We start from the raw sequence: 12,610 nt of genomic DNA on the forward strand, positions 1-12,610 counted from the left end.
AGAGAGAGAGAGAGAGAGAGAGAGAGAGAGAGAGAGACAAGGTCGCAACTGCTCTCGCCCTGCTCCGCCGAGAAACTGCGTGAGCCAGCAGTTCTAGAAAGGCTGAGAACGGGGTGACTGAAAGCTAGAGTTTGGTGTATCTATATTCAGCATAAAGACATATATTTGTTTCAAACCCGAGTTGAAACCTTTTTATCTCGTACCAATAGTTTTTAAGATAATATTTTGTAAACTGCTCAAAGCAGATTTTTTTAAAATTTTTGATCTAGAAAATATCATTTTCGCCAGTTTTCATGGTCATAAGGCCTCAACAAAATCAAAGTTGTAGTTTCTTTTCGAAACCTTATTCTTTCATTTTGTATGCATTAATTTCTCAGAAATATACAATATGCAGTTAATAATCCTATGAAAATAACTTATAAAATTATCATAGGCCTTATTAAAGTATTTTGTGAATTTGATCATAAATGTCCTTTTAACATTTTAGAATCCATCGCCGCGGTATGTCAGTTTTACCCAAGAGGTACTTGCGTTAAAGGTGCTTCATGTCCATTCAGACATGTTCGAGGTGATAGAACTATTGTATGTAAACATTGGCTACGTGGACTTTGTAAAAAAGGGGATCAATGTGAATTTTTACACGAGTATGACATGACCAAAATGCCAGAATGCTATTTCTACTCTCGCTTCAGTAAGTTTTCTTTATTTTTTCTTATAGCAAGAGCTGACTGCTCAATGTTTCTATTTTCAAGGAAATAAATATCGTTACTTACAATATTTTCAGATGCGTGCCATAACAAAGAATGTCCATTCCTACACATTGACCCAGAAACAAAAGTCCGCGATTGTCCCTGGTATGACCGAGGATTTTGCAGGCATGGTCCACTGTGTCGACATCGGCACGTTAGGCGAGTCCTTTGCATGGCTTATCTAGCCGGATTTTGCCCTGACGGAGGAACTTGTAAATTTATGCAGTAAGTATATTTCAAAGTTTCTATATCTCTGCATACATTCAACTTTTTGAAATTGACAAAAATGTGGGGAAAAGAATATAATGTAGAATTGAAAACCAAATAATTGAGAAAATGTAAATTAATAACGCCCCTTTGATATTTTCTATTATTCGAATCAAGAATATTCTAAAACATAACAAATGTAGAAAATAAGCCATTTTCAATCATTTTAAGGAACAAATTTATACAATAGTGAGGGTGAATATTAAAGTCTGAGAAAAAAAGACCCAATTTAAAAAATCAACTTTACATTTAGAGCATTCGAGTTGGAACTTTTCTGAATGCGAAGCCTTTAGGATTAAAAACGAAAACATTTAAAGTTCATCATTTTAAGTTCAAACGTTCAATAATGTACTATTGCAAACCGAAAGACTTGTCATTTAAATAAGTTTATTTCAAAATTAGTCATTACATGTTTCAAAATAAATTATTCGAAATTATACAGTTTCAAAGCATTTAGCCTTTAGCGAGGCCTTTATTCTAATAATCACACACAAACTATGGAGCAATCCCATATTAAGTTCCTAGTATTTTTTATCTTCACAAACTATGGAGCAATCCCATATTAAGTTCTTAGTATTTTTTATCTCGACAGCTTTATTTACGGATGTAAATGCATGTCCGATTTTTTAACATCGCATAAATATTAAGTATGTGAACCAGATTATTGGCGAACTTCAAAATTTAATACATTATATTTCGAAGCCTATTAAATTACATAATCTCCAAATAAAGGTAATTTAATATTCACAGGTAGCCTCTGTTGGGCTTAACCCATAAGTGCTTGAACATTCAGTTTCTCTTCTATACGTGTTTTGGGGATGCCCCTGGTTATTTCGACCCAATAGAAAAAAATTTAAACAATTCAGCCTTTTAATGCATCAAAACTTGTAGATTTTTAAAATTCGAATTTATTAATACCATATAAATTGTTTTCATGTTTATATGGGTACTTCTCTACTATTGGGAAAATCAGTATCCCGGGAAAATTAAACATATAAAATAAAACGGTTTCTTGTAAATTGATATTAAAAATAAAAGGTTATTAATCGTTCTCAATAAAACACTGCGTAAACCGTCAAAATTAAGAATACACATTTTGTAATCTCCTTTTAAGTACATCAAAAATCAGTCCCCTGGCATGTCATAAGCTAAGAATCACAATCGAAGCTAAAGATTTCACAATCAATTAAAAGAAAAATGTCATTTATATTATAATTGTTAAATGTTGTGGTAATGAAAGATAAATTACTGTGCACATATTTTTAAAATTTAATATTAAATATTTTAAAACTTGAGCTTAATTTTGTCCCTCAGTCTTTGCAGACAGTCCCCTGGTTCGACTTAAAAATTATTATATTCGTTCTATGTTCAACAAAAGACTTTTTGCGTTAAATGAAACGTTTTCAACGTGAAGTTTGTTCTGATATACAAAAGATAGTGTTCATGGGCCATTCTGTTAGGTTATTTCTTGACGTTACCGCTGAAACAAGTGCTTCAGCCGGCTGTTGAGACAGTTACCTGGCGAGTAAATTTATACTTTATTTAACAAATTTAATTAACGGCTTTTGGTATTTTATATGCTCAAGGTATATTCCTGCAAGTCAATTAATAATAATTTAGTAGTATTTGTGATAGTATCGATGTTTGTGGAAATTCTCTGTTCCCTGGCGTCAGTCTCCTGTCACAGAATGAGGCAGGGAACTGGTGGAACTACCAGAGTCTGACAAAATAATTATTTCCAAGGGACCTGATGAGCAGCAATGCATCCTACAAATAAAAAACGCTTAACAAGGAAGTCAATCTTACAAAGAAAGAGAGAATGGCTATAAATAGCTATCAGAAACTGCTGAATGATATATCCTGTCATCGGTACAGTGAACACTGCTTATCCAGACAGTGTCAAAAGTGTATCAATAAAACTCCTGCTAACAAAAATTTTGACAACAAACCCTTGAATTTCAATTAATTTGGTTAATTTCAATTAACTAAATATCTGAAAAAGACGTTGATAGTCCAGCCACGTCAACTCATAGAAAAACTGAAAAAGGATTTAGATACATTTTTGTTCCGCGAAAGAAACATTGTTTACCAGTTTAATGTAATAAATACTCTAAAGAAAAACATTCGTAATGATGATGCTTTAATATACATATGGATTTTTCTCAAAATTATGCCAGCAAATACATCTCAAGAAATTCAAATCGTTCATTTTGGAGGTTATCTCGTTCAAATTAGTCTTCACACTGTTATAGTCTACTTAGAAAATATGACTAACTATAGCACATCATTCTTAAACACATCTCATTCCACAAGTGCTATTTTGGTACATTTGCTACCCATTTTGAAAGCATTGCCCCCGATATCACGTGTCTTCATTTTTCAAGCACTGATGGACCCGTAGCCTAATGTTGCAACAAACCCATGTTTCATATCTTGGCTACGAAGCTATCAAAACAACTTCCAAATATAAAAAAATGTTGCTACATTAGTTTACGTCGATAAATAATCTATGAAAAAATTCGTAAGAGTGATTCAGGAAAAGTGCCCTCGAATTATTATAAGGATTATTGACCATGAAGCTATTAAGACAATGAGAAGTATTTAACGCAAAGACTTGCAATGGCACCCTCAAAGTTCATTAAATGACTGGAAAAGTTTGTTTAGCAATACTAACAATGAGAAGTTTGAGCTGCTTCTGCGATTCTGATACGTGCGAACATTTCAAAATAGGAGGCTTCACATGTCAAGAGAACACCAAACTCACAGTCGAAGATGTTTAAACAGATTTTGAATGTGAAAATGAATCTACGAATAGTTATGTAACTTATAAACAAATGATTATGTTGGATCACAAGGATCTCTCTGACGTAGCTAAGACAGAAATTGTAGAGAAGTTACGTAAACCCAACTTGTTAATGAAAGGGGATAGAATATTTTATAAATTAAGGTTCCCTAAAAATATGTTTGAGAAATAATTTAAGGCAAGGTTTATTAGAAAATTTATGTTCCTTTACAAAAAATGTGACTGATATTATGTAGGCTAATAATTATTCTGAATAGTTTGTATTATTATGTGTCTAAAATGTACGTGGTTCCAACGGTTTAATCCTCGACGCTAATTTTCAAACGTTTCTTATTACAGGACATTTTTCTAACATAGAAAACAATGAAAATAGTTGATCAGTAATAACATGTAGTTTTCACTTCACAAAGACAGTCCCCTGTCACGACTTTTCACAAAATTGTTAATAAATCCTAAACTACTGCAAAATTTATGCGGCTGTTTGCAGTTTACGTTCAAACAAACCATTATCTCCACCTTAGACCAGATTTTTTCTTGATTTGAAAAAAAATGCTCGGACAATTTTGTACAGGCCAGTTTCCCAATAATGGGGAAGTACCCATATCATTGTTATTTATTTGCTTCTGAAGGTAACTACTGGCTATAATAAAGATATCAATTCTTGACACAAAATCGAGTATAATAATATGATCTAGACAAGAATCATTCATTGCCTTACTATCGCAAAGAATAATGATGTGAAAAGGTAGAGATATATTAATGAAAGGGATAAAAATCACTTCAGATAATAAGTTTCTTAGTTTGTCACCACGTGTCCACAGGTTACCAAACTTATCAGGATTTTGCAATAGAGTGTTTTAAGAAATTTCAAACATCAGAAATAAATAGTAAACAATTGGACTATATTTTAAAGTTGAAGTTAAATTGGACATTGGGCCCTGCACCAATTTTCTTTTACGTCACGCCACACCTTCGCCATGAACGCACGCCAGCGATCCTCTCTTCCTCTATCCCTCTCCAAATTGACTCATTTCCTGTTATAGTCACTACTTAAGTTGTTGACTCACTATTTTTAAAATAACAATAAAATATAAGCTAACAGATCCGGCCATCCGACTTTTGATTGTCCTCAATGTAATTTAAGTAAGAAATATAATTAAAACCTTTTATAATCTAAACTGTTTCATACATCTTGAACTTTAACGCTGGTGCTTGTTCCTATCTAATACTACAGTACATAATCCTTTAAGTATTTTGGTGGTCGTCCATTCCGGATTATGGACTCTCGTCGATTTCCTTGCGGCCCCGTGGATGTCTTCTCTGCAACTCTAGTCATTTCTTCATCTGCATGATCTGATTCATTTTCTTCTTTGAGAATTTTGTGTCAGACTTTTTTTATCATGATCGCTGACAACTTCTTGCTTTATGTTCCCATCCTCATCACTCTCATTTTCGTCGCCAAACTTTCAATTACGATGTATGAGCCGTCCTCCAGGTGTCAATAGGATCCCCAAACGGGGTTCGACTGAGCGCATCTGCATACTCCATTTTCGTTCCAGGTCTATGTCTCATTTTAAAAGTATATTCCTGGATTAATTCCGACCATCTTGAAATTTGTGGATTCTTCGTGGCGTTGGCATTCATATAAACTAATGCCTGATGATCCGTCCATACTACGGCCATCAATTCCAGCTTCGTAGAGTGATACATCTTCTCGGCAGGTATCATTTGTTTTCTCAACGCGTACATAATCTGAAACAAGCCATCTGATCCCTTCTGCATTAGAATACTGCTAAGACCACTCGCGTTTGCATCAGTGTGCTACTCTGTGCCAAAAATGTAGGATTATAAAGTGCCAGCACAGGATCCACAAGCAGGTTTTTCTTTAGATCCTCGAATGCTTGTTTTTCCTTCCCCGTCCACTGATAAAGAACTCCCACCTGAGTGAAGCGTGTCAAAGGTTCACTTTTTACCGCAAATCTAGGAACAAACCGTCGAAAGAATCCAGTGTGTCCAATAAATCTTCGCACATCATGCACACTGCGTGGTTCTAGAACATCGCATATTGCGTCTAGCTTTTGCAGACCCGGTCGTATTCCATCTGCAGAAATTCAATGACCGAGATAGAACACCTCTAGTGCGCCAAATAAGCATTTAGCTGGATTCAATGTGAGCCCCGCCTTCTCCAATGCCTCAAGTATTGTGTGTAGTTGCTCCATCAGGTCTTAGAAATTCCTTGCTGGGATGATAATATCATCCACGTACGCCAAGGCTACCTTATTTTTCAGACCTCCCAAGACCTTGTTCATTAATCAACCAAATTCGTATGGTGAGTTAATCAGGACAAAAATCATTGTATTTAGCTCGCCAGTACCATCCGGTGTGACAAACGCTGTTTTCTCCCGATCTTCTGGTGCTAGAGGGACTTCTAAATATCCATGTGCAAGATCCAAGGTTGCGTATATCTTGCTCCCAGCTAGGTATCCTAGTTGTTCGTCCACGTCAGGTAATGGGACACTTTGCTTAATGCTTTGAGTGTTCGATGCTCGAAAATCGATCACCATGCGCTTTTCTCCATTCTTTTTCTTGACCAGCATGTCTGGACCAGCATAGCGTGATTTCGTGTCTGATACGATCCCTGCATTCTCCATATCTTTATAATAATACATTTTGTACGCACCGCCTTCATTTTCGTATACACGATACCAGATTCTCGATTTTCGTTTGGTATCACGCTACCTGTCATTCGGTGATCTTCATGACGCATGCGCGAATACGGCATCGATTGTCCGCGAAACCTGTTCGAAGTCTGATATTGATAATGATTTTCAAGCCCCACCGCCGAAATATTTTGTTCAGGCCCGTGATTAGTTGAATATCATTGTACATTGTACGATCCCGGTTCGCTAGCCTCTCCGGTTCGTGAACGTTTTTCAAGGTATAAATGATTCGCAGTATGATATTGGCTTCGATCAGCTGGCGAGTCACGTTCCACATTATCGAAACCTGCCAGCCAGTTACTACGCTCGAGCTCGAATTGTTCCCACTCACTCGCAGGCATCGACATATATTACGTTCTATGTCTATCATTGTTTACTGAAAAACTATGATTGCGTGTTTCACGACCTTGATTTTGTTCAAAATTATTTGCTTTGTGTTTCGATCTGAGTTCTTGACTTCGCGTCGCATTTTTGACTAGATTACTGCTCCGACTGCCCCTATCACCAAAATCACCGTCGCCATATTCTCTATCGCTTGAATTTATAAGTCTATCCGCCGAATTTTATGAGGCACTCATTATTTACACCGTGCGTACCTTGGAATATCCTGGTATGTGTTTTTCCCTTTTAGGTTATTGTTTTCACCGTTCTAAAAAATCAAAGCCGCCGCCACTGACTCCACACCTGAACTTTTCCTGGGTCTCTAATTCACCTGAACCTTCAGTTCACCATACACCGTTCAATCTTTTAATAGTTTACACCACAAGTTACGCCATATTGAAAGTTGGAAAAACATCCCACTTCTGATTGTAAAATGATAGAAATATATTATTCAAAAGAACCAAAATCACTTCAGATGATAAGTTTCTTAGTTCGTCACCATGTGTCCACAGATTACCAAACTTGTCAGGATTTTGCAATAGAGGGTGTTTTAAGAAATGTCTAACACCAGAAATAAATAGTAAACAATTCGACTATATTTTGAAGCTGAAGTTAAATTGGACATTGCGCCCCACACCAAATTTCTTTTACGCTACGCCACACCTTCGCCATGAGCGCACACCAGCGATCCTCTCTTCCTCTACCCCTCCCTAAGTTGACTCATTTCCTGCTACAGTCACTACTTAAGTTGTTGACTCACTATTTTAAAAATAACAATAAAATTGTAGATAAGAAATGAAAATGATTATTTTTATTCTGATAAATTGTATACTTGTATATCTAGATATCAGTCGAAAATCGTGATTATATGTATGATACTTATAAAAGGGATACTGACTGGACATAATAATAATAAAAGTAATAACCGTTTTTATTTCTCCATTGCTCAATTTTTATTTCTTAATTAATTAGGAATGTTAACACTCCGCGTTCCGACACTGAGAGTACGACTAACCTCGAAACTCGCAACTGGAACCGACAGGACATCTCGCGCACGAAAAAATTAAATAATATTTCATGTTTGTGCGTTTAAAATATAAGCTTATAAATTTATTAATAATGTCTACAAATTTTTGAATCCAAATCTGAACTTATTTTTCGATATTTCTCATATAATTGAGAAGTTTTCTGCGGGACCGGCAAGATATGTAATTGTCTGAGAGTGCAGTTCAACTAATTTTTTGAAAAGCCATATTGACTAATTAATTATCTACGGGCGAAATTGATTTTAAACTATCCGTGTAACAAATCTCACCCAAATTTACATTGATTTTAATACTTTTTCTTATATGAAAACCAATTAAATATGCGTTGGACCGACAGGACATGAAAACGAAGGACAACTTTGAAAATTTTTGTAATAATCAATTAAACAAGAATTAAAGTTACAAAATGTAAGTTTTATATTATAATTCATACTAATGATACAATTTAGGTTGCAGAGAGATAAATAACGGTAATAGTAGTTTAATGTAGATAAAATCCGAGAAAACTGGTACTGGGGACACGGGACGGACAGGACATTTTTGATGGTTTTTTATTTTGGGCCACAATTAGAAATAATCAAGATTCATAAAAATAAGGGAGGTTGCTCTTCTAATTTTGTCTTTGAAAATTGATGAAAGTCTTCTTTCTGACATCGGGCATTTTTTCCCTGTTTCTCTCAACATTTTGAAGTAATACTTGATATTGTCTTTCGTCTTTCGTTACTTATTAGTGAAAATCAGTTGCAAGTTTAACTGCTCTTTCAGCACTGTCATTTATGCATTTTAAATATTCAAAGGTGATAATTAAAATAAGTCCTTGTTGTTACCTGGTGAAGTTTGTTTAAAATGATGCCTGAGAAATTCTCAGTACATAGGAGGTATTACGATTCGACTGTACGTAGACAGTCCTCTTCAGAAATAACTACTTTCCATGGAAATGAGTACACCTGGTAGTCAAATAAAATGTAACAATTTTTGAAAGTTATAAAAACTGATTCATTGACTCCGTCTGCTTGACGGACTTAATTGTAAGTTGGAATTAGTAGTTCACACATAAAAACACATTTGCCTTTATGCCGTTCAGCAGACGTCTGATAGTATATTTGTACAATGTTTTTCACCGGATTCATATGTGCGATACCATCTATCGATTGTTTTTTCATCGCCCACAAATCTAAGGAATTTTTAAGAAAAATTTGGTTTAGTACAAATGCCGAACGGATCAAATGAATACCCATCAGTAAATATTAAAATATGTTTTGAAACTTTATTTCAATAATTGTTTTAAAAATATATAATATTGAATGTAGGATAAGGTAAACGTACCATTCACTGTGGCGCCAATGTTTGCTGGGACATCTACCTTACTATCATCCTCATTAATAAATATTTCTTTCCTTATTCGTCAAAATTTAAGACCGGTTTTTTACATCGTGGTATGAGAAATCTATGATTGTTCTGCTAAGTCGTGAGTCACTGGGATGACAAAATTATATTATTTTAAATTGAAAGCATTCAGTATTGAACGTTAGGGCACGTCTCTTCAGCACCAAGCTTCACTTAAAAGAGCAGGCTGAAGTTTGTACCCTAAAAATTAAGTTCTCTGTATGTCTTCTGATTATTTTTACCGTGTATGAAAAAAAATCGTTATGTCCCCTTTTATAATAACTTGATATTTGCTGCTTTTTGATCAATTTATGTCTTTTTGTCGATAAGTACAACTAATAAGATAATTTTTCTCTGCCAGAAACATTTAATTTTGCGTTTGGAACAAGTTCCTATGTGGTCAGTACTGATTTACTTTTCACTCCCTTTTTGATTTTGGGAAATGTGTGAAAAACATCAGTTTTCCTACAAATTTTAATTTCTGGTGCATTTTATTTACCCCCTGTATATCCTGTATGCAAGTTGTAAGGGTATAAGTTAAGTAGATTAAGTTATCGTTATGTAACGCAGGCATGATTTGTGCGTTTTATCTCCTTTTTTGTACATTTTCTCTAATAATGGTTTAAAACCTGAACTTATCACGATTTGCTTTCCCATGCACCAGAGTTTAAGAACTTCGTGAACTGTCATGATTCAATATATAAAAAGTAAGTTTTTAATGTAAAATTTTATCTATATAAAGTTAAAAAAAGGCCGACATAAGAGACTAACTTCTGTTCTATAAAGCTAGAATCAATTTTTTTTAGTCTAAAAGTTACTTGTAATTTAATCTACTTCAATTTTGTTGCTTTGTTAACCTTCCTCGTTAAGTGCACCAGAAAGGTCGAATTGAAAAAAATGATGTCTTTCACACGTGTTTCGAAACCTGCAAGGGAACGTAAAGTCAATAAATATTAATTAAATAGGAACCTTTTTTAGACGCAAAATCAAAGGTTTTTGAAAGAGGTAACACCACCCTAGGACTTTGGAAGTCGATTTTGTTCTTTTGGCGCAAATAATACTTTAGGATCATAATAACAATATACAGTTGGATATGATGCACGTATCGCAGATTTGAGATAAAAAAATTCAAAGATTTAATTGCTCATAAAAACTTTAAACGCTTTTTTCTCGAAACAACTGTTTTCAAACTGGGAGGACGTATTACTTGAACACCATTGCATGGCTCGATGTAAAATTTTGACAGTAGCTTCAGAGTTACATTCTCTGTGAAAGTACGTAGCCATATTATAATTTAAAGTGTAAAAATTTTTGTCATACTTTATTATTTGTTAAACAAGCCCTATAATAATAAATCCTATTACTTTTTTCATACTACCAAAATAAATCGTCAAAGTTAGGGTTTTGTTTCTGCCGCTAGCGTGGTGTTTGCCCTTAACTTGTGACTTGTTCCTTTAGAACAAACCATATAACTTGATCAAAGAACAACAAATATCGAGTTTTTTTTATGAAGGGGGGCCTAACGATTTTCTTCATATTCGGTAAAAATATTCAGAAGATATCCTTAAAACATAATTTCTAGGGGACAAACTTTAACCGGCTCTTTTAAGTGAAACTTGGTTCTGAGTAGACGTGAAGGGCATGTAATGCTTACCATGTATCAGCTATGCCAGTCAGTTTCTGTTGATTGTTCTCCACAATAATAAATATTTTTCGCATTAACTTTGATAAATGGTGACGTGCATGACCGTTTTCATGTTCTTTACGAATAGAATATCTAATTACATATTCATTTCCCAAAGTTTCAGCAGAAAATATTTATTATTGCGGAAAAAAATTTAGAACCAAAGCAATTAATTCTTATATAATTTTCAGCCCACGCTTTGAGCTGCCAGCAATCCAAGATATGCAGCCCAAGGAAGGCAAGAAAGTTATGATCACATGCCACTTTTGTGGGGAAAGTGGTCACAAAGCAATATATTGCAACAAAATGCCACCGGACATGAGAGAAGCGCAGGTTAGGCAAGATATGGATGGCGGTCTTCACTCTCATCACCACGGTCCCATGCACGGTAATGGACCGTCACCTAGAGGTCCACAAAAACCACTTGAAGAGGTCACGTGCTATAAATGCGGCACCAAAGGACACTATGCCAACAAATGTCCCAAGGGACATCTCGCCTTTTTAAGTCATGCTGGAGCTGCGAACGCTGCAGGCAATAGTGGAGTGGGAGATAGGAGATAATATTGTAAATAGTTTTATATACTTTTTTTAATTCTTAAATTTAATTTACATGTAAATGTTATCATAAAGTAAAACTAAGATCATGCGAACGATCATAACGTCTCTAGGTTTTACTAGAAACTTAAAGGACTGTAAAATAAAGGTAAAGTTCTCTCATTCGTTTGGTGTTTTTCTTTTAACAACTTATGTATCGCTATGAACTTGTCTATATCCACATCGACTTTTTATTATAAATTTCAATATTAATCTTGGTTTTGTTCAAGAAAGATATTTACTTTCACTATAAAGTTCTAGCTCCTCGTCACATGATGTAGAAAGAATGAAAAAATTATACGGTGTAATTAAATTTAAGAGTTATAGTTTCATTTTTTATGCGACAAAGAACATAAGTTGTCGCGCAAAATTTAAAATACAGCAGAGCAAATATTGCAGTTGAGATAAATTGCAATACTGTGGCTTATTCGTTTTACTCGTTGAAAAACGCGTAAGATCCTTCTGAATACTCATTAAGAGAAATAATTGGCAAAGACAATTAGCGTGTTGATAATAAAGAAAATACAAATCGCATCTATAACAATCTATATACATCAATCTGAATCACATTCCAAATACTAAATATTTTCAAGCTCGTCTACCTTCTATTTTTTCCCCTAACAATTTAACCTCTCCAGAAAAATATCCTGGATCATTTTGTTCAACTCACTGAACAATAAGTTTAGTATTTTTTATTTTTTTATTTTTGAGGACAAAACATAATGATTCTTTTTCTGAGAAGTCAACATCCTAACCAAATTCCAACCGTTTTTACACCTTCTAGTAGTTGTTTTTAAATATTTACATATAATAAAGTATAAAAAAAGTCCCAGCATAAACACGAAAATAATAAAATCCAAGAAAATATTGAACACCAATTAAAATAAACCCCATGATCCCTCAGATATCTTTTTTAAAACACAAGTTTTAACTTGTCAGTTACATTTTATCATAAAATTTCGTTGCACACTACCAATTAT

General features: G+C 34.3%; 1 protein-coding gene across 1 annotated transcript in view; it reads left to right on the plus strand.

Annotated features, from left to right (window-relative positions):
- The window catches only part of LOC117181520 (cleavage and polyadenylation specificity factor subunit 4), a 34,477-nt gene extending 22,722 nt beyond the window's left edge, over positions 1 to 11,755 (plus strand). The window contains exons 2-4 of the mRNA XM_033374287.1: positions 488 to 691; positions 785 to 974; positions 11,228 to 11,755. Of these exons, the coding sequence (XP_033230178.1) occupies positions 488 to 691; positions 785 to 974; positions 11,228 to 11,597 (764 nt within the window). The 3' untranslated portion in view covers positions 11,598 to 11,755. The remainder of the gene's footprint in view (positions 1 to 487; positions 692 to 784; positions 975 to 11,227) is intronic.
- The last annotated feature ends 855 nt before the right edge of the window (positions 11,756 to 12,610 follow it).

Source organism: Belonocnema kinseyi, chromosome 10 (genome assembly GCF_010883055.1).
Source record: "Belonocnema kinseyi isolate 2016_QV_RU_SX_M_011 chromosome 10, B_treatae_v1, whole genome shotgun sequence".
Taxonomy (NCBI): Eukaryota; Metazoa; Arthropoda; class Insecta; order Hymenoptera; family Cynipidae; genus Belonocnema; species Belonocnema kinseyi.